At 35.7% G+C, this 22,170-nt stretch overlaps 2 protein-coding genes across 13 annotated transcripts in view; one reads left to right on the plus strand and one right to left on the minus strand.

Annotated features, from left to right (window-relative positions):
* The window catches only part of LOC100747913 (mucin-3A), a 29,163-nt gene extending 11,876 nt beyond the window's left edge, over positions 1–17,287 (plus strand). For 11 of the 12 annotated variants that reach the window (XM_033321848.1, XM_033321867.1, XM_033321869.1 and 8 more), the window contains 7 exons: positions 8,719–10,412; positions 10,703–11,262; positions 13,466–13,581; positions 14,042–14,179; positions 14,620–14,824; positions 15,672–15,893; positions 16,501–17,287. In XM_033321848.1, the coding sequence (XP_033177739.1) occupies positions 8,719–10,412; positions 10,703–11,262; positions 13,466–13,581; positions 14,042–14,179; positions 14,620–14,824; positions 15,672–15,893; positions 16,501–16,589 (3,024 nt within the window). In that variant the 3' untranslated portion in view covers positions 16,590–17,287. The remainder of the gene's footprint in view (positions 1–8,718; positions 10,413–10,702; positions 11,263–13,465; positions 13,582–14,041; positions 14,180–14,619; positions 14,825–15,671; positions 15,894–16,500) is intronic. The other variant, XM_012387993.3, reaches the window with a different exon arrangement.
* Positions 17,288–17,576: 289 nt separating this feature from the next.
* On the minus strand, positions 17,577–20,430 carry LOC100748032 (vacuolar protein sorting-associated protein 52 homolog). Its single transcript, XM_003484987.4, has 9 exons — positions 20,043–20,430; positions 19,732–19,907; positions 19,266–19,650; positions 19,013–19,195; positions 18,809–18,934; positions 18,533–18,717; positions 18,367–18,451; positions 18,088–18,291; positions 17,577–18,012 (listed from the first exon to the last, which is right to left on the minus strand). Exons 1-9 carry the CDS (start codon positions 20,274–20,276, stop codon positions 17,587–17,589), a joined length of 2,004 nt encoding a protein of 667 aa, XP_003485035.1. The 5' UTR covers positions 20,277–20,430; the 3' UTR covers positions 17,577–17,586.
* Between the last annotated feature and the right edge of the window lie 1,740 nt (positions 20,431–22,170).

The following is a 22,170-nucleotide window of genomic DNA, read 5'->3' on the forward strand; positions in this document are numbered from 1 at the left end:
AATAAATTTCACTTGAAATAATTTTAACAATGCGCGTACCGTTGCGGAATTTCAATTTTTATATCGCGATCTCACAACAATCAAAGTCTCTCAATGTTTTGAGAAAAACATTGCCACAAAATTCAGACAAATTGCAAGCGGATCGTTCTTATTCTGTGCATCGAAACACCAACATTTATTTAAATTTCTAACGTATATTTTTTATAACTACGCGATTTTCATCTATGTGATCCATATCATACTGATCTATCGTTGTTCTATATGATTTTTTTATTATTCTTCTATAAAATTAATAAAAAGACGTGCCAGGAGAAGTTCAAATAGAACCGTGACTTTAAAATTTTGTAAAATTTTCACCTTGCCCTCGACATTGGTAACAAGCAGTCGCAGGAAGTCCATTTACGATAGCCATTTTCGTTTTCACTTGCTGTTCTTTCAGCTTTTGCTCCTTTCGTCGAAGGATTACGCTGCTCCATTTCTTTTTATCGCGTCCTAATGTCGTAACTTTTTTCGTTTCTAAATTCCTATTACGAACAATACGTAATTTCTATTTCCGCTCGTTTCTCGTCTAATTTTACGAAAGAAGAGTTCTTCCAATTTGTTTCTTGTTCATTTCGTTATTTCTATGATGCGTGTACTCAACATAGAGAAGTTCCTGTTATTTCAATAATATTCACCGAGACCTCGAAGAGTTTATCAAAGTGTAGTGCTAAATAGCACGATTCGATTCACCTTTCTCGAGGACACGAAGTGAGATCAAGGCGAATATACGGGACAATAGGTGAAGGTGAAGGATGCCACATAGTCTCTCACTTTCTCCAGAAACTTTGCCGATTAGCAGGCTCTAACCAGCAATATGCTCAATGTAATTTCTAGTTAGAAGGAAATAGTTTTCCAGAATGAGAATAAACGAACATCGAACAGGTAAATCGTCTCTGAAAATGATATGTTTAGAAACTCGTTCGATCGTAGCATTCCTTGCTTTAGGATGCTTGAAATAAAAGTAAGAAATTTTTTTCAAAAGTATTTAAACTATATTTTGATCCACGAAGAAGGCGATTTCGGTTAATTAAGGTTACTATGACATTCTTGAAATGCTTGGCCAAATTTGGGCATCGTTAAACGACAGAAATTTTCTTAATATGTGTCGCCGTGGCACGGATTTCTCTTAAATTGGTTGCCGGTTGCTACTTTGTATTTTGAAATTAAATACAAAAATGTTTTGAAAGATTAGATTAAATATAATACCAATACATTCGATATATCCTGTATGTATATATATATATATTCAGCAAAAGAAATTCAAGAATTTGACCTAAATTTTGTTTTGAGAAGAATTTTATCTTCATCTTCTTCGCCTCTTTTACTACACTCACAATTCTATTTACTATACATTAGTCACATTTCACACGTATTTACATATAAAATCGTGGTGACGCTGTCTCTGTACTTCAACTTTCACGAATAAAATTTGAATACATCACGCAATTAAATTTTACCTATCTATAAAATTTCACAGGCAGGAATGTAAAAGTTCGTCTGTTCGATTCATTGTTCGATTAATCAATCTCTCTCGTTGGAAGACACGAAGCAAAAAAAGGTTAAAGAACGCCAGGTTTCTGACATACTCTATGCCCACTGACAAAACCAGCCTACGTAATTGTCAAAGTTGGCCGGCCTATTTTCTCGCGAACAGTTCCTTTTAAATTGATAGGAAGTCTAGTGACGTTAATTGCAGCAACGGTGCACAGCTATCGAACTTCATATCTTAAGGTGCAGGAAGAGAAGAAGTAGTTTCACGACAGTAAGATCGAAAGTGCGACTTCTGCACGACCCTGGGGTGAAATTTCTCTCTTTCTATAAGAAGACGGAGGATGTTAATCATTCTCGGAGAAATTTCCATGTCTGTCTTGTTGACCGGCGAGAACAAACACAATGCTTGAATAATTATTTTAGTAATTTAATTTACATTCGTGTTTACCAACTAACTTATATCCATAATGGAGTGCTTAGAGTATACGAAGAATAGTAAGGAAACAATGAGAAATTTCTGCAGACGATTTTATTGAGAAAATCCAGTTTCTATACTTTGATCTATCTGATAGTTTAATCTAGATAAGATTTAGAATTTAACTGTATACGTAATATACAGCGTTATGCTTTTATTATTGGCTATTGTTCGTAGTATATGTACAATCTATATCTTTTTTATAGCAAGCTACAGGAAAAAGAAGAAGAAGAAATGGAAAAAACGTATAATCGTTTTACGTTACTTTATACTTTTATTTTGTACTATAACACTGTACAGGATATCAGGACAAGAAAAGAAATGTCTATCATTACCTATCATTTATACTGGATCCATTTTAGAAAACAAATGACCGGGTGCATGTTCCTACAGCTTTTTTCCAATCGTTCACTCTTCGTGACAGTTGACAACTTGGCATGTTTCTCATTAACATATACCTTTCACCCCGAGATCACTAAATTACGCGTTGCACTATACGCACATTGCACAATGTACAAATATTGATCAGCTATCACGTAATATTTGATTACATATTAGATCATGTTTGACATTGATTCTCTTATAATATACGTAAATATTTTGTTGAGCAATGTTTGTCGTACGACTTGTACCGTCCAATAGCACAAAATGGGACATGCCCGTAAACGTGTTGGCGACTCTCATTAATACTTTACGATAATAAATACGCTAACTTATTAAGTGACATTATGCGAAAGAACAAATGTAGTTGTTCCACTATTACAATCTAGGACACCCCGTGTATGAAAGATCTTAGATAAATCGGAGAGATTCTCGTTAAATTATTCCATGTAATTGCTTGCGTTTCTTGCAATGCTGGCATAAAAAAAATAGGATACGTGGTACGGAACAAGTATACAAACTCGCGCAGAAGAATCCAGTTAAACGGTTATGTTACAGGTCGTCCTTTCACTAAAATCGAACGATCCCGCGTGCGATCGAAAGTAAAAGCAATCAACTGGTGGTATACTTTCTACGAAGAACGAAGGATAAAAGCATACGTTAAAAGATAAAAGATAGAAGGACACTTTCGCGATTTCGTATTCATCTTTATGGCAAGTGCAGTCGTTTAAAATAACAATCGCGTCTTTTAATTATACCTTTTAGAATGCAGATCGAGAAAGTCTAATTAATAGTATTCATTAAAATATCGCTTATAGGGTTTCGGTTTATAAGCGATTGCGTGAAAATAACTTTATCGCAAATCCTTGTGTCATTAGCACGCAGTTGCTAATCGCTCGTCAAATCGCTTAACAAAACATCGATTAACAGAAAATCGAGGATCCTAAAAGGGATTGGCAAGAATAGAAATCGAAAGATATTACTATATTTTTATTAAAAACTTTCGTTTCTCTTTAAATAGATTAATATCGGTGTTTGTAAAGTAGTTGAAAATTATCCGAACAGTGTAATATTTGCACGAACACAATGACGAAATACGACAGTTGCAGGTTTCCATTGGATCGGCGATTCGAACGTCTTGCAGTCTCCTTGAAAGTCTCTCAATTACGAAAAAGTAATTTTTCTCCAACAGCGAGATATTTCGTGGACACAATAAAATCTACTAGTCGAAGTTTCGAGAAAGTTACTGCCACAAATATGCTGCAGCCTCCTTCCAAGTGTCTCAATTATGAAAAAGCAAAGTGTACCAATTCCTCGCGCGCTTTTATACGAACGTGCGATTTATAGCATATTCGTCAGCAAAGTGACAATTTCATTTAACTAAAACTATTCGAACGTGAGAGAACATATCGAAATTAATCAGGAAGTAACGTCGGTTTCGAAAGTCGTGGGAAGAGGAACAGATCGTTCCGTTTAAAAATATTACAGACTTTCTCTGCGCTTTAATACCGCCTCGTTATTTGCCTTGTGTCGTTGAAAGCACTTTGTCCGCCTGCCATTTATGGATTACAAATTTTATAAAGATCACGTATGTTGTCGTTTGGAAAATAAAAATGGTCGTAGAAACGAGAAAAAGACTTTAACGAACTTCTTTCCTTAAAAGAAGTTTCCTTTGAATTATGTATTGGCGTTCTAGATATGCGGTTTCAGAGCCTATATCGTATATAAGGTATTTAAAAAAAAAAAAAAGAAAAAAATGTTAATTATCAAGATATTTCGAGTGATTAATTGGCAGTTTGTATTTCTTGAAATATTTAAAGAACAACGTTTTCGAGTTAACACGGAAGATGAACTACACCGATTACATAAACAAATTAGGAAGCACTTCGAGGGTTTCAAACGCGATTAATCTGTGTAGGAGTCGTGACATGTAGTAAACGCTCGGTGATAAATGTACGAAGCGAATATTATTACGTGTTATTACGTACTTTAATCCGCAAGAGTCGTGACTTCGTGCGGATTATGTAAACTAATTATGTTACTAGTAGATGCCCTGATTATAATATACATACGTGTCTCGTGTGTACCTTGACATTTCGACTTCCCTGATCTTCGATTCTTCTAATCTTCCGATCTTATAGTTTTCCAGGCATTTTAATTTCTCAATCTTTCGACGTTACGATATTTCGATGTTTTAATATTTTAATTTCTCTGTCCTTCGGTCTCTTCGTCTGATTCTCAACCATCCAGAAGGGCATCGCCGAGCTAAAAAGCAAAGACGAAGTAAAAGGGATCTCGCTTGGAACGTCGAAGAAAAAAAGAAAAAAAGGCTATTCCGAACGCTATTACCGAATATAGAGATAATGACTTCTGGGCGTTCAGAAATATTCTGCGAAACGGAAGGAAAGCGAAAGGTGGCAGAAATCTTCTGTCCTGTTGAACGCTAGGAACGCCATATTCTACGGGGCGTAAAAGTGAAGGAGCACCCGTTATATAACGGGACTATACCGTGTCCTGTAGTGAATGCACGCGTTTGATCGTGCATGCAGGCCGATTATGCAATCACTGGCATAATAGGGGTAGTGTGCTGGCCGCATATTCCGCGTGGATGTACCTGGCTAAGCTGCTCGAAGATGTAATAGCAAAGAATTTCCTCATGGATATATGTGGAAAGTGAACGTCTTCTTGCAGTTGTAAAAAAGGAAAAAGAACCAGTGAATGGTTTTTCTGCGTTGATCGTCGAATGAAATATAGCGAAGGATGGTGGTTTAATTAATCGGATGGAATCGTTGCAGTCTGTGGCGTTTTAGGTAACGAGGGATATTGTATAAGTGTCTGAAACACATTTCCCTCTATTCGAAATATTTTTACCAGTTGATCGTAGATTAACTAATATTCGATGCTTTGATGTAATTTGCAGCTCGTAGTTCGTTCGTTTCTCAATTTTCTTTTTATCCAGCCATGTATATGTATATAATATAATATAATATTAAAAGCAAAATATTCCCTCGCGGTCGTAAAATAACGTTAAAATCGAAAATTCGACGAAAATGCACGTGTCGTGTCTGTGTTTTTCTGCGATCGTCGAACATCGTTCAACGAGATCCTTGCGTTTTAAACGAACACAGATAACCATTCTATGCAAAATACGAGCAAACCAACTTACACCACTATGACTCTCGATCCGCCACCTTTCTCCTTCGTTCTTCTTCGCTTCCACAACCCCATGAATAGACAGAACGCAACTTCACCGACCATTACTGTTTCCACGTTCGATTTTAAACGATCCGTTCACTACCGACTGCACGTTGAAACACGATCGCTTATAAGGCCTTCTCCTTGTGATATCAGAAGGAAATGCACGATCGTGCCGATCTATAGAACGGTTGTCTGGTCAGTCGATATATCTGGAGATAGTTGAAACACGCGGACACGTGGATCGTTAATAGAAGAGAGAGATAGGAAGCCGCGCCCAGATTACATTTTTTTCCACATCAGCTGTGGGAAAACCGTGGCCAACGATCCGCGGACAGCAGCACCGCGATCGTTGCGCGTGATCTCGTTACGTCAGTGATCGCGATCGATGAAATCTTTGAGGAAGAGTTTAATTCGTAAAAGCAGAGTTGCTTGACCGATTACCTGCGTTACGTTTGATCAGTAGACTGCGAACTTTTACGCGTTTTATGAAATTCCATTACCGAAACTCTAGCACGTTTAATCGCGAAAATAACTTTCTGTTATATCTCATAATTGCAACTATTATTACAACGATCATTTTTCATGATGCGAAACTATGAATACGAATTTTAATTATTGTTAGTCTTATGTACGTATATGTATAGAGGAATAAGTACACGAATAGAATTTATAGTAGCAGCTGAGACACTATATTTCATAAACACTTGGTTCATGAACGAAACGCACGCATAGTTTGGTTCAAAGAGGAATAGCGGTAGAAGGAGAATGCACGAAGTTCGTTATGCTTTCGTGAAGTCATCTGGTTCAAGATTGCATGCAAATAGGTGCAAGAAGCGAAGAATGTTTTATTGTTGACATCATAGATCCATATAGTTTCTCTAAAACGTCCACTTTCTAAGCCTCGATTACTCTTAACCGGAGACAGAGACTTTTCGCAATAGTAAGCGGGGAAAACTAACATCGTGGTATACTTTTTTCGAGCGAGGTAAACATTGTTATTGCTTTGCTAACTGGTGTTGAAATTATCGTTATGTAACACAATGTTCTATCCACGTATAATAATCAAATCCTATATGAAGATCGATCGATCATCGGCGTCTATTTAATTAATCAACTTGCAGAATGAAATTAATCGCATTAAACCATTTTATTACTAGCAAAAACTAGAGAAACATAAGGCTATACAAATGTGACAGAGTCATTAATTATATTATATTCTCATAAATAAATATTAATCATAAATTTATTTTTATCGATAGTCGAATGCTATACATGTAAAAGTATCGTATCATTTCCTCGAATTTTAAGATCCATTTCGATAAAAAGAATATTTGATCTATCCTTTTTCGTAAGCAAATCTATCTGCAATATCATATTAAAATATCAAAAAATTTAAATTGCATAATCATCTTACTGCACAATTATGATAAATTCTCTATCTAATTCTCAAATAGCACGTTCCATTCTGCATTTATTCTCACGTTTTTCTGGCCTCAGCGAGAGGCAAAAACCTGCTCCAGTTACTCGTCTTAGCCTGTTTATCTTGCTACCAGTTAGTCTATTCAAACACCACGTGATTGATCGCCTTTGACTCACATTTACCGTCGGCATTATTACGAGATTTAGGAGACTATTAGAACGTACTACGGCAATTAGTAGCAGCCGACATGACAATGACAGTGGTTTCTATAGACGGCATTGACTTTCGATCGTATTATCGAACATATCTCTTTAACGCGTTGATCGCTGGACCGAACCCACGTGGCCTTCCATCGTGTGTGGCATTCTTTTCTTAAAATCCGACGATTTGCACAGACACCGCTATAACGTCACCCACCTCTGGGATCAATCCGGGTCATAACGCCAACGTAGCGTCATCAGTAGTCAGCGAAGAGTTAACTACACACGGAGATTTATAACACGGTCGACTAGAAAGAGAATGAAACAACAGCTAAAAACAAAATGAAATACAAGTAAGCAAGCTAGTTGATAAACGGCCAGAGATTCATTAACTCGTAATTTATGATAATGATACCAGCGTAACTTTCATCCATATTGCTCATCGTATTATAATTTCAAATTTCCTTCCGATCCAATTGCTATTTGCTAAGTAATCGTTTAAAAAACTTAATTTCAGATTGATCAATTCCCTATCGTAGTTAACGACTAAATAGGAAGAAATTTCCTGTACAAATATCATTTACATAATATTTTTCTTCGTGGGCACTCGTGATAATGTACTTTTCATCGCATGGACTGAAGAGATTCTCTTCGACGCGCAACTCTTGGCACGTAGCTACGCTTTAATTTTAATTTAAAGAGAAAGGTAACAAAGGAACGCGATGGCAAAAGCTTGGAACAGTGTCGTCGCGCGTACCGAGGTGGTAGAGGAGATTTCAATTTAAATTCGAGATCGTCGAACGAGTTATTACGCGAGGACGCTGCGAAATGAAAACCGCGACGGAGTTATACTTTCTCGAAGAGTCGAGGAGATTGTCTCACAGCCCCTGGTACAACAACGACACGGAGAAGGGAGCCTAGAACAATGCCTCGGCTAATTATCGCGATCTTAATTACATCGGGCTCTCTTTCTTTCTTTCTCGAACAAAGCTGATGATTAATCATCACGAATACGCGCTGGATTGCCTTGCAGATAATTGCAGAATCTATAACCGCCGGTGATTAAACGTGCGACTAGGGTAGATCATTGACTATTCCGCGATTTATGTAAATACTTGTGCTCATTACACGCCATTTCTTTGTTCGCAAATTTGTTAAGTACCTATTAACATGGTAAACAATGTTCTATCTTATTTTTAGATGTACGAATCGGCCAAGAGGTACGATGATCGAATGCATGGAAGAATGACGATTACAAATGTGATTTCTTGCAATTTTCCTTCAAATCTAATTCTATTTGTTATCTTCTGGAAACTAATTCACGAAAGTGAAATTTCTTAATGAAATATTGGACACCAATTGTGCACTTGGATAATGTGACACTGAGAATTTTATGAAAAATAGAAATAAAATTGATCAATTTGATTTTTCGGAAGCTCACATGACCAGCGAAAATGTAAAGAAACATAATATAATAAAAATATAACGAATATATATGTAATTTTGTTTAGAGTCATCCATCGCATGATCCACGGCCGCGTCTCTCAGCCTCTCAACAGGCTCAAATATTGAGCGACGTTCAGCAACACCAGCAACGTTTCCGTCGACCCCAAGACGCGACCAATTCTCGAGGATCCTTCGATCAAGTTGCCTCCAAGCCGCAAACTAGCGCGTCTTATCCATCCCTGGCCAAATACAAAGTAGATCGCGCAAAACAGCAACAACTTCAACAGCTGTACCAACAGCAACAACAAGTACAGCAATTGATACAAGAACAGCAACAAAAAATAGCTCAACAACTCAGCAATCCAAACTACTTGAACGCTCAGACTCAATTCCAATCTCAACCAGCCAAGCAACAATTTCCACAGCAATTTAGCAGCCAGTATCAGAACACCAATAGCCACTTTCAGAACCTTCAGCAGGACTTGTCGCAACCTTTGTTCAGCGATCGACAGACGTTACAGCTGCAAGAATATCTAGAGAAGCAACGTGAGTTGGAATTGGTGCAAAAGCAAAGGCAACAATTGCTATTGGAACAACAGGAGCTACGAAGGCAGCAGGAGCTTCTGAGACTCCAACAGCTTCAGAAACTCACGTCGACTACTCCTTTGCCAGTTCCTGTCACTTCTGCCAGCACGATTGCTGTCAGCACTGCAACGTCTCCTGTTCTCGTATCGCTACCAACAGCGAGAAAAATCACTTCGTCCGAAACAGATCTGTTCCTGAAAGCGATAGCTACTCACCAGAAGAAGTTCTCTACGACCACACCAATTCCACCAACAACAACGACAACTGCGAGGACCACAACGACCATCAAACCGACCATCGTCACTGCAGTCTCACCCAGAACGTACCAAGAAAAGATAACGGTCACTCCCACTATCCCAGAGAATTTATTGAGCTTGATACAGGAGCAACAGAATCAGTTTGTGCAACAAGGTAAGCCAAAGCCTCAGATCAAGGTTATATATCAGACTGAGAAGCCAGTGACCTCGAAGACCGTCACGACGAAGACCAGGTCTGCTTCCTTAGGATCGGAAAGAGACGTCTTGTTGAAACAACTGAAGCTGGCTCTGGCTCAATCTATCGACGACGACGTGAGGAACGTCAGTACCAGGGACATAGTTCTTCCCAACGGAAAGAAGATTCAATTAATTGATTCTTCAAGCAGCTTAACGTCTAATCTTCCTACCGATGGATCCACTTTAACTATGTCTACTTTGGCGCTGACTACTTCGACGACGACTATCAAGCCACCGAAAGCTATTTTCGAAGAGCTGACTAGGGGCGTGCTTCCTCCTGGAGCTGATTTTGAGGTTATTAGACAGAAGAGCGACGGAAAGCTGGAGGAAATTGGAAAAGCACCGATTCAGAGTCTACCAGCGAAGAAGGTGACGTTTGTGGTATTGGAAGAGCAACCCGATGGCAGTTACAAAGTGCAAGGGGTGAAAGGGAACGCGGAGAAAGAGGGAAGCGAGGTCGAGTCTATCGTGGAGAAGATAAAGAAAGGAGAGTTAAAGTTGCCACCGAGTTCTTCGAATCCGACGACTGCGGCTTCGCTTCAGAATTTCGGATCCGGCTTGGATCCAAATTCTATTTCGACGAGGCAGAGTGTGACAGCCTCGAGTCAAAGTATCGCGTCTACTAGCCCTAGATCGACTACTCCGAGGTCTACCTCTATTTCGTCGAGGTACACGGAGAGGTACGCGATAGAGCAAATTAATTTAATTCGATAAATTTTTCGTTTCTCATACCGCACCAATTACAAATCTTAATCTTCTAAATATCGTTCTTTCACAATATCCTTCAGAATCCAACTACGAAAGTGGCTATGAAAGTATTTACATGGTGTAATCGTAACTACTTACGTATTGTAATTAGGCAATTTCTGTGTATGATCCTAATTTATCGTGCACTGTATTTGCGTACGATCTATCGCGTAACTATTCGCGTCATTCGCGTTTAATTAATCAAAACAACGTCTTTTTGCAGCAAACCGACAGAATACTTCCCTCACGTGACAATTTCACCAAATTCCGTGCCCACGACGGACAAGTATCTGTCCTCGGCATCGAGCGTCACCAGCCACGTGTACAATTCACTTGGAAGCGTAAACACAACCCCTAAATTGACCTCCTTGGATCACGATAGTCGAGTGACGTCGAAATATCCAAGTGTAACAAGGAGTCACTTCATCCCGACCATGGCTCCGGTCAATGAAATCATTACAACGACACTTGCATCGGTGCCGACCACTTTCTCGCATCAGTCGACCAATTCCTACATTCACTTCACCACCAGGCCAACCGGTGAAACTTCGCCGACCCTCAAGACGATCCCGACCACCACGAGACCGTCGTCCACCTTACACAACGAGAATATAATCTATCAGGACAGCTTCGAAAGGTCCACCATATCATCGGCGATCGAATCACCTTCGACCAGGAGTCAGATACACGAGAGTTTGAACACGTTGTTTAGGAGGGAAGGATTGTTCGCCATGGCTAAATATTTGAGACAGTCGGGTTTGGACAACGTGTTGAACGAAACTGGTGAGTGACCGATTAGATTCCTTTTGTCGTAATAAAATCGAAATGAAAATGTTACAGAGACATATGGAATTTTTCAAGTAAAAATTTTGAAATAACTATCACCGAGAAGTTGAACGTTGTAAGGTAACTGATGGATCGATTACCAGAAGTTTTCTTCTTATTAGAATAAGATTAAAACGAAATTGCAACCGTAATATAGCCTATGGTGCCTTTTTAATGAAAATTTCGAAACTTGCAGTGTCTTCGTTTAGTACGAATGAAATTTTTCGGATCTCGATAAATCACACGGCAAAATTCTTTTTCGTTAAACTACTCGAATTCGAACTTCAACTTCCATATACATTAACCTGGTGAAGAACGAAGATTTATAATCTGTACAAATGTTTTGCTTCTTCTCGACGTCTAACTTAGCCAAGCAACGTTCATTAGAAAAATGTTCACACGGATTGTCTGAACGTTTCGACAGAACCTGCCTCGTCGCAACAACAATAATGGTCGTTACCTCGTTATACGAATCTTTAAATTACAAAAGTCAGCTTAATTGCGTCGTACGATATTGCGTCAATTGACCTATATAAGCCATCGATTTGATCGAACGTTTGTAACATCTCGTATCTTCAATTTATGAATTCAGTCACCGTGTTACCGCCGTTACGTTACCTTTATGGCTTTAACAACGAACGACTAATTAAGGTTTATCGAAGAATCGATCGCCGACAAAAACGATACAATACCGAAGAATCCACGATCTGCAGGTCTGATTTATTTCAAGTCTCGTTAGTTTTTCATCTTTTATTTCATGATACTTTTGTGTCGCGTTTCGTGAAATGGGTACAAGGTTGAATTTCTAGCACATTTACTGTTAATACGCTTAAGATGGTTGATCGATAATTGAAGACTGTCTGTAGAAAAAACGTTGTAGGTACCACGATACAGGTTTTTCAGGAGGAAAAGACACTTTATGCATCGATGCAGTCGAAATTCACGAAAAAGAAAAGTCGAATCTATTGGAAACCCTGTACTCGCCGCCTTTTAATTGCACAGAAAACTCAATGCTCTATTCATTTAGATAAAAGCACAGATAGGAGCCGAGAAACGATTAACTAAAGTTCACTGGCGCTTACATTTTTCTCTATAGAGGCGACGTTATGACACCATCACCGAGCATTGTTAACGACCATTCAGAACATAAAATTGCACTTAAGTTCTATGCTACTTCTATGCTCGCGTTGGTACGTAGAACATTGTCCAATAAGAAATCAAAGTTCTTCAATTTTGACACTTACAGTGTTTTGTACAATCGCTCTTCATTGATCGTTCTAAAATTTTTTATTACCGAAAATAAATTCGCTTGTAGCGATCGTAAAACATAAACCACGTAACTACAAATCCAACGATTTCAATTTCTTCATTCCGTTAACATTGACGGTGAAAACGTAATAACACGAATATTTTATAAATATACTTATCTATCAAACGTATAAATTATAAATACAATTATTACATAATTATGCAACTATAAATACGTTATTAAATATGTATGATTTATAATTTACACGGATATGTTACGCAAGTAATAATCTAGACAGTCGGACAATGTCCAGACGTTTCTGAGGCAATTAAAAACGATTGTGAAAATAAGCGGTGGAGAAACGCGTCGGAGGAGATCGTGCAACAGCCAGATCCAATTATCGACGTGTCAGACAAACGGAAAAACAGTGCACTTCCGTCGATTAAAAAGCAAAGAAGCGTAACGGTGTCCCTTCACGCTGGGCGAGAAACGACCGGATAATAATTATCCTCGTGATTGAGAAAGATGCGTTTGTCACTCTCGTGACGTCTCTCGAGCCAGATCCAGAACAAACGCGCCCTGTCGTAAATCGTAAAATGACGCTAAGCTACAGCGAGTTACACAATATCGTGCGAAACGTAGACGAATACTTGAAATAGGATTATAAAACAGCGAGTCATTCTATCTGAGATCGATCGTCCACGTTTTAAAAATAATCTACGAGTTAGAAAAAGTAGCACGTAATCGAAGTTTGTCTCGAATTTCTTTCGCGACGATCGCTTCTGTTATTTTATTTCGAAACACTTTCGAACCGATCATTTAGACTACCATTTGAATTTAATGAATATGATTCGATGTTACAAGAGAAGTAACTAATGTTGCGCTTATAAAAACTGTTCTATGATATTACAGGGCCGTACACAATATTTGTACCGACAGACAAAGCTTTCAGGACGCTTTTGGTGCAACTTGGTGGTCCAGAAAAGGCAGAGCAAAAGTTCCGAGATAATCCACGACTTCTTAGCGGGGTACGTCACGTTTGTTGATTTATAACGCGGCAACGATTGCTTGCGATATTAATCCCGCGAGAATCGTCTTTTTAGCTCCTCACGAGCAAACGAAATTCCATCCTCGAATCGAAGAGTAATTAATTGAAGAGTAATTTGAAGAGTAATTTGAAGAGTAATTGAAGAGTAATTGCGCGATACGTTGATAAGTAGTAATTTTTGATTGGATTGCAGAATGTAGTTATATCTCTAAGGAGTTAACGTCACAGTAAAATACCACATTCTGTTGATCATTAATTCTCTCTTAAATAGAATTATGGGTAAAAGTAATTTACCATGATTAAATAAAATTTACATGGATGGAATTTGTATGATTAATTTACAACTACCGCTGTGCCTTAAATGGAATTATGGTCTACTATACGATGATTAAGTAGACTATATCGCTGGAATTTATATGGTTTATACGGTTAATTTGCAGTTACTGCTGCACCACGTGATACCAGGAGCCTTCAGGATCGATTCGTTGCAAGATGAAATGACTGGTGTTAGCTTAGCTGGAACGCAATTAAGAGTGAACGAATACGCAATGCACGACCACGAATGGAACGACATCAAGGTATATCCCTTATTTCACAGAGACCTCGTAATTCCGGATTATGTTATCGTTGACAATCTCACTGACCTTAACGGCGATTTATCTCCGTCGATTCTCATTTTTGGATCAATGAGTCATAACCAGCGCTGCATATTCGCCGCATTGCTCGATCGATCGTTTCACGTTGATCTAGTTTGTCGACCTTCTGGAAAACATTCCATTCGCTCGTTAATAATGCATAGCATCGTGCGTACATAAACGATCGTGCGATCTTTTCTTTTCTAGGAATTCGAAATTGGCGAAGATTGAAACCAATGATCTTTCTTACTGTCGCGTATCTTTTTCACTAACTTTGCGTAATGTTATTTAAATTCTTAAAACGAGTAAAATCGACATTGATCTAAGCAGAAAGCGACGTTAACAGCGCTGTGTTTTTTTTTTTTTTTGTTCATTTTTACAAGCAGGTGACAACGATAAATGGCGCGAAAGTGGCATCGAATAAACGGGACATCGAGATACCACAGGGTGTCGCCCACGCCGTTGATAGGGTGATGTTTCCTCTTCCGGTTGGCGATTTGGTGCAAACGTTGCAGGCTGACCGCGAGAGAAGATTCACCAACTTCCTTAAAATGCTTTACATCTCCGGTCTTCAAGATACTTTATCAGGTAAGACAGATCGAATAAATAATAATAATAATAATAATAATAATAACAACTAAATAATAAAAAATAAATAATAACGCACATTTATGAACGCATAAAATTGCAGGGAACTGTTAAATTACTATCAGCTACAAAACTAACTTATATATCAATCATGCCTGATTCTTTGAAATGCCACAAGATAAGATGTAGTTTATGGATTTCTTGTATTCGGTAATAAAAAGGAATTGATGAGAAATTGATGATTCAAATAACCGGTACACGTTCGATAACTTATCTAAATCATCGTTTGCGATGCTTCATCACTCGTACAACTTATTTACTTTCTGACGAAACTCTTTCCATCGTTGAAGGGTTAATGAGCCTTTACCCAATAACAGTGCTCGTAATATCGTATCTATTAATGATATAGATGGCTAATAGTTATTTAATGACGTACATATAGCCAGATATTTTATGATTTTCGAAAGATTTTATTTAAAAATACGTGGATATAATAATTCGTAATTCATTAATTATCACCATGTCGTGTAACAATTATGTAACTTGATTTTTGTACATTTTAAGGATACATTTTAAGCAAAGCTCGAAGAGAACGAGTTATACTTAAAGCGTGACATATCCATTAATAATAATAATCAATAAATTATCTGAAGCCGACTGAATGAAATTTTCATACTTACTTTAATGAAGGTTCGTCAAATTTTCAATAATCTGAGCTTCCATTGATATTTATTAAGTCAAATTTAACAGAAGCTGTCGTAATTGTCTATGATTGTATGTATGATAACATTTAGGTGTTAAAATTAGAATTATTAACAGTTCAGTAATGCGGAAATAACTTTTGCAGGACCTAAAACTTTCACCGTTTTCGCACCAACGGACTCCGCTTTCGAATCATCTTCGAAGGACGGAGCACCGGTTTGGACGGAAGAAGACGGACCAGAAGCTGCGAAAACGATTGTTTCGAGACACGTGATTCCATCTACCCTATACACAGCTGGTATGAGGTATTATTTGCAAAAGGATACCCTTCGTCCTCAGTCACCTGTTCATATTCACAAAAATGGTGGTAAGTGAAAGATATTCTGTTATAAAATATAAAATATCAAGTAAGATTTAATATTACAAGAAAAATATTCTATCAAAATATATATGTTGTAATTTTTTTTAAATAACAAATTTAATTGCTTGGAGAAAATATTAACTATGATTATTATGACTAACGAATCTGAATTCCCGATTTCCTGTTCAAAGTTATGTTAATTGAACGAAACATACGTATTGAATAATAATCTTCTAAGCTAGAAAAATTCAAAGAATTTTCTTCCCGTAAAAATTGTAGTCTGGCGCGCGAACGGTGAAAAAATAGGCGTCCTAATAACCTATTTGCTCGTTAAGCAGTGATTCCCCCACCTTGTGATTAAACACTCCCTTTCGCCCCATAACGTATTCATTAAAGTATGATATGGAATGAATTTCTTTCTAATGGATGCATACGTGCTGCCCCACCCATCTTTATCCCTTGAAATTGTTCTTTCACTTTCAATGTTATAATTGCTTGTAATTATTTTCAAATTAATTGTTTTCCATTTAGTAATTACCGTTATGAAACAACCTTTCAAAGAAAATATTTTGTAATGAAGAAAGATTGTAAACTATTTCCTATGTTGTTCCAGGTCGAGTACGAGTGAACGAGGCGCATGTCGTAACACATAATATACCAGCAACAAATGGAGTTTTGCACGCAATTGACGGCATACTATAGCCACTACAACATCGGTTACGTAGATCGGTTACATTCAGTTTGAAAAGTTAGGCGTCTTAAGAGGAAATGCATATGTCAGTCACATTACACGAAAAATATTTATATTCTTATACTTATTACTTCTTTGCGATTTGCTAAAGAAAAATATAATAATAATCTTAGACTAGGTTTGCACTACGTGATAATCTAATAATAATTTATGAATAATATACTAGCATAATAAACGTTCTGCTTTTAGAAATATGTAGTGATAACGAGGAAAATAAAATTTTAGTAAAAGGAAAAAGAATTTTTAACGCTTAGGGATTATTGCAGTAAATCGCAAAGAATTAAAGTATTCGTCTCAAAAAGATCGTAATTGAGACAAAAACGTAGGTATCTCGGGAAAGGAAGAAAAGATAAATCTCTAGAACTACCATTAAGTTCAACGATAAGGATAAATCGACAGGATTTGCCATAGATGTTGTGAAATTGCATAAATGTAATGGGGTCTTTTTTAAGGCATAAACAAATAGAAAGACTAATTTATATAACATAGATGCGTGTTAATCGCTCATGTTGCTACGCAAGCTATAAGAGCCACTAAGTGCGAAAAATTAATTGCCTAATTGTATAGAATGGTAACGCAATACCATGATTAGTATTATTATAGTATGTATTATTTTATAAATAAATGTACAGTCTATGTTTTTTCATAATTATTGTCTTCTAATGTTATTTTCAATATTTGACTAATTACTATCTTTCGTCTTCTCACTTATATGCGATAAATAGAATGGAGATAAAAATTATACAATCATATTGATAATAAAATTATTTTTTATTTTTGTAAAGATAATTTATAAATAAAGTATATAATATTTCCATTCATAAATATATATAACATTTACAATTACATTACGTTCTAAATCGACGAAATTTAATAATAAAATCGATATACTGTTATACGTTATTACGATAATTCTGCCTGATTTTAATAAAAATTCTTTTATTCTTTTTAATAATTCGCTTTATATTTTTTCATTTCCACCATTATATGATGGAAGTTCGTTAATTGTGTACGAGCATTTGGCGGTAAGATTTTATGGAATCTGTGGTAATATTGCACTAACTGTGTCATTGCACGTTGTACCAGTGCTGTACCAAGTACCAAACTAGGAAAAGATTTTAATACTTCGTGATTAATTTCTTCTAACGCACGTTTCCAATTATTCGTAAAAGATTGTACAAGAGCCAATGCTTTTCCCTCTTGTCTTTTTGATTCATCGGGTTGACCCTTCTCGATCATGGCTTCAGATTCTTTGACAAACTGTATTATACCTCCAAAATGTGGACTTAAAATTTCCTCGACATATTCCGAAGAACGTGCATTTAATTGATCGCGAAAGCTTTCTGCTTCTTTTGAATTGTCTCGTGTTCTTTCCTAAAGAATATGGTTACGTCTATAACATATTTCTTTTTACAATATTAATTAAGCGCAATAAATTAATTGTTTTACCATTAATACACCAAGAACCAAATCATAATTATTGATGAGAAAAACTAGTTGTTGAATTCTAGTGCAAAATGTAGCTGCCATTCTTAATAGGAAACATTGCACGGCTTCCCGCAATTCCGCTAATAATTGCGTAGCCCCTTCACAAGGAAATCCTTCAACTACGCCAACCATTGCAGCACTAAATTCAGCATATCTTCGTGTAATCTACGTACAAATTTCTCGAACTATTACTATTTCTAAAAACTTACGTTAACATATACTTTAATGTTATAAACTTACATAATGTGGTCCTGTTTCTTGGGTGAGTTTTAGTGGATCGCAGCTTTTTATACTTTGAATATTCAATTGAAAAACGTATTCGAATCTAACGATTCAAACAAAAAATGTACATATTTAAACTTCCACTTAAGAATTAAAAATTATATTATTATGTTGATTTAAATACCTAGGCCAAATTATTGATGTCGTGTTATCCCAATACTTATCTAAAGCTGGTACCGCTCTTTTATGACAAGTTAAGCGATATCGCATTACTAAATGTAAACACAAGAATAAAGCGATGGTATCATAGCAATTTTCCACAAAAGATTGCAGATTTTTCACCATTAGATTTATTGTTTTTCCCATTACCTAATTATTAAGTACATGGTAGTACATAACTTTATATATTCATTTTTGTCCATTTTATTAGAATTGACATAAACAATGAAAAGTATTTTACCTGATTAAAGATATCCATCGCTTGCACACCACGTACTTTAAAAAATTCAGTTAAGAATAAATATTCTCTACAAGCATTATCTACAAGAGCATATTGTTCACTCCTGAACAAAGCTTCGTAATGATACTATAAACACAAAAGAAATTGTTGTATTGATATTTCCATATGTGATCTTACCTTAAAAGCGATAATTTCCATATTCACCCTTGTTTTAGATGCAGTATGAGGTACTAAAATGGATGCTTCCAACTGAGAAGTTAATACATCTCCTCTATTACCTATAGAAAATACTGTACCCTTATGCTTTAATATAGTTTTATGAAAAATACTTCTCCCTGCTGTGTCTTCAACTCCCATCATATCATCTTTAGTTGCTCCTTCTTCAAACTATATAATTTAGTAATTAGAAAGAAATTTTGATTATCATTCTATTTAAGATTTGACATTATTATTTTACCTGCAGTTTCATTAGTCTCGAAGAATACGACTTAAAATACGAATAATATATTTTACTCATTGTGCTAATATATTCTCCACAAATTTCTTCAGCTACGTTTCTTTCATTTGCTAAAATAAATTCGAAGAAAAATTTATACTTCAACATATTATTCTGAGGGACTTGATAATTTGTCATTGGTTTCCTGAATTTGTAAATCTGTTCTAAAAGATACGTTCTGATCTTTGCTAGTGCTTTCACTTTCAGTTTCTCTAATATATCTTTCACATCTAAGCACGACTTTGCTTCTTTAAAACTCTGCTCCTTTACAAAATTTATTTTATGATTTAATGTTTGTAGTTGGGTCAAAAACTCTTTTTCAGTCACCGGGCAATCCATTATTCCCCTAATAAATCATAATTACAAATTTAAGAATATTTCTAAATTTTTAAACGAGTATTATCTTTGTATTATTCTTAATTCTTACGCGATAAGAGCTTCTGACACTGTCATGTCTTCGATAAACTGACTAAGAGGTCCTCTAATAATTTGCCTATTAGACAATTGTTGACTCATTGCTACAGACTTACGTTGTAGATACAGTATTTCTGAACTGATACTTCCTAAATCTAATTGGAAACTCATTAACATCGATTCCATTTTCTATAAACAAAATTTTTGAAATGCATTTTAAGTCATACATCGTGTCTTTTAATATATTTTATTTTTGAAGTCGTAATCAAATTTTAGAAATTATAAATTGTAGATACTGGTAATTCATACAGATTAAAATCTAACCTCCAAAATATTATCGCACGCAGCAATTTGGTTATGAAGACTTGCAATATTTTCGCTTTCTTTTATATAGTCTTGAATAGATTTATTCTCCACTTCTTTTAATTCTTTTTCAATTTGTCTGGAATATTGACGCAAATCCGTACCAGTCTTCAAAACTTCTTGAACAACATCATCTCCAAGATCTTGAGGTAATTGCACCTCATTATCTTCAAAGATATCAATTTCACCCGACATTTTACAAATCTTCCCTTTCTTTAATTAATTTATTAATTTAATTCATTTATATCGTACAGTAATAAACGCCATTCCTTACTCTGCTGTCAAACCTTTTTCACTTGTAGAACTGTCACAACGATCACTCACATTCTCATTGGTCACACACGCGTTACACGGAACTGGGCCATAGATAAAGTAAAGAACAAACATATCATTACAAATAAATACGTATGTATGCGTAAAAAAGTTTATTTATTTAGGATATAATTTTCCTAATAATAATTTTTTAAATAATTTAAATTTTACGTGGGGTGACGTGGACAACGTGGCATTAATAATATAAAAGAGACATTCATAATATACGTATAATATCATTTCTATTGCTAATATTTTATTCTAATAATATGTTAATAATAGAAATAATATTATATTTTTAATGACACTATAATTATTTTATTATCATTGATATTATATGACAAAATTTATTATATTTGTAGTTTCGATTCGATTCGATTCGATTCGATTCTTACCATTTTTGTCGCATGCGACATTACCGATTCAGTATATGATGGTTTGAATTAAAAGTAAAGTTTCGTATGGAATTACAAATAAAATACAGTCTTACCATCCAGTCTAAACGAATGAATAAAAAATATTTATTCGAAGACCTTTTCCGAGTACTAATTTCAACAAATAATTTATGAGTGAATTAATTACAATAGTTAAACAATTATTTTAGCTTATATTTATATATAAAAAAATCTGACTTGTTTCGAGGTCGGTATTCTGTATAATATTTCAGAACGAGAAACGCAAAGTCTCAATAATGCCATGTTTAGTCTGCATTTACGTTTAAATGTATTTATCAGCTCACAGTGCATATTTAAGTTGGTATGCTTCCTGTTGTACCGATTATCGATCTACCATCCATACCGTAGTTCAACTTGAATCATTGTGTCACTTACACTGTAACGTCTTATTTTAGTTACTTTATTATATCGTAAGGCTATCATTCGATTCAATTGATTCATTCTATAGTTGTATAACCTATAATTGTATCAACATCCGAATTTAGTATACAGAAAAGTATAAAAAGTGTACGAGACAAGTGTGATAGTTCTCTTATTAAAAACCTTGTTAATTTAATGTAATAAGAATAAAGCAGCTGGCATTCTTATGTGGAATTTAGGGAAGGTAAAGGAAATAGAACGTTCGTTCTTCACAAAAATTTTATTTTCGCACATTTCTCGCGTTCCTTTTACAACGTTTGCTACTTCTTGTTTTTTCATTTATACAATTTACAAAAGATCCTTTGTCTTTCATTTTCATTCCCCACGCGCACCGGAAAAATCCGAAATCTTGCACACGGAGACATCAACGAACGAATGCGACGAAACGAGCTGACTAACGATGACGCTGGCGAGGTTTATTTAAACGATGACGATAATAAGAATAATTTATTATATAAGTCGATAATAATAATATTAATAATAATATTAATAATAATAATAATAATACAATAATAATAAGTAACAAGACTACAGTAACGATAATATCAATAGTCGCACGGAAAGTAACCTTTCAGGCCTATTTTCGCTTTTACTAGCTCCGCCTCTTTGGCTTGTGAACGTTTCATGACTGACCGTACATTATCAATGGTATAAATAAATAAATAACGAAGAGAAGATATTCATCGACCATACACTAAACGAACAATGTTTTCCTCGGCTAATTCACCCGAGAGATGTATAAGTTAAATGTGTTTAATTTCGTTCAAAGCATCGTTCGGATTGGGCAAGTTACTAGAATTTCTCACGGTCAAGTCAATTGAAGACTATACAGTGAAATTACGATAAATCATACTTCCGCTATTTATAGGAGAAACAATTCCAAAATTCTGTTATACAGTCAA

This window comes from Bombus impatiens, unplaced genomic scaffold (genome assembly GCF_000188095.3).
Source record: "Bombus impatiens unplaced genomic scaffold, BIMP_2.2 scf_0033, whole genome shotgun sequence".
Classification (NCBI taxonomy): Eukaryota; Metazoa; Arthropoda; class Insecta; order Hymenoptera; family Apidae; genus Bombus; species Bombus impatiens.

Bases quoted from the DNA above. Each gene is read 5' to 3' on its own strand.
- LOC100748032 (XM_003484987.4), bottom strand. From the start codon at position 20,276: ATGTCGGGTGAAATTGATATCTTTGAAGATAATGAGGTGCAATTACCT. The intron at 18,718-18,808 runs GTAAAATACTTT...CTTAATAATTAG, and splicing joins CGATGGATATCTTTAATCAG to GTAATGGGAAAAACAATAAA. The intron at 18,292-18,366 runs GTAAGTTTATAA...ATTTGTACGTAG, and splicing joins AAGAAACAGGACCACATTAT to ATTACACGAAGATATGCTGA.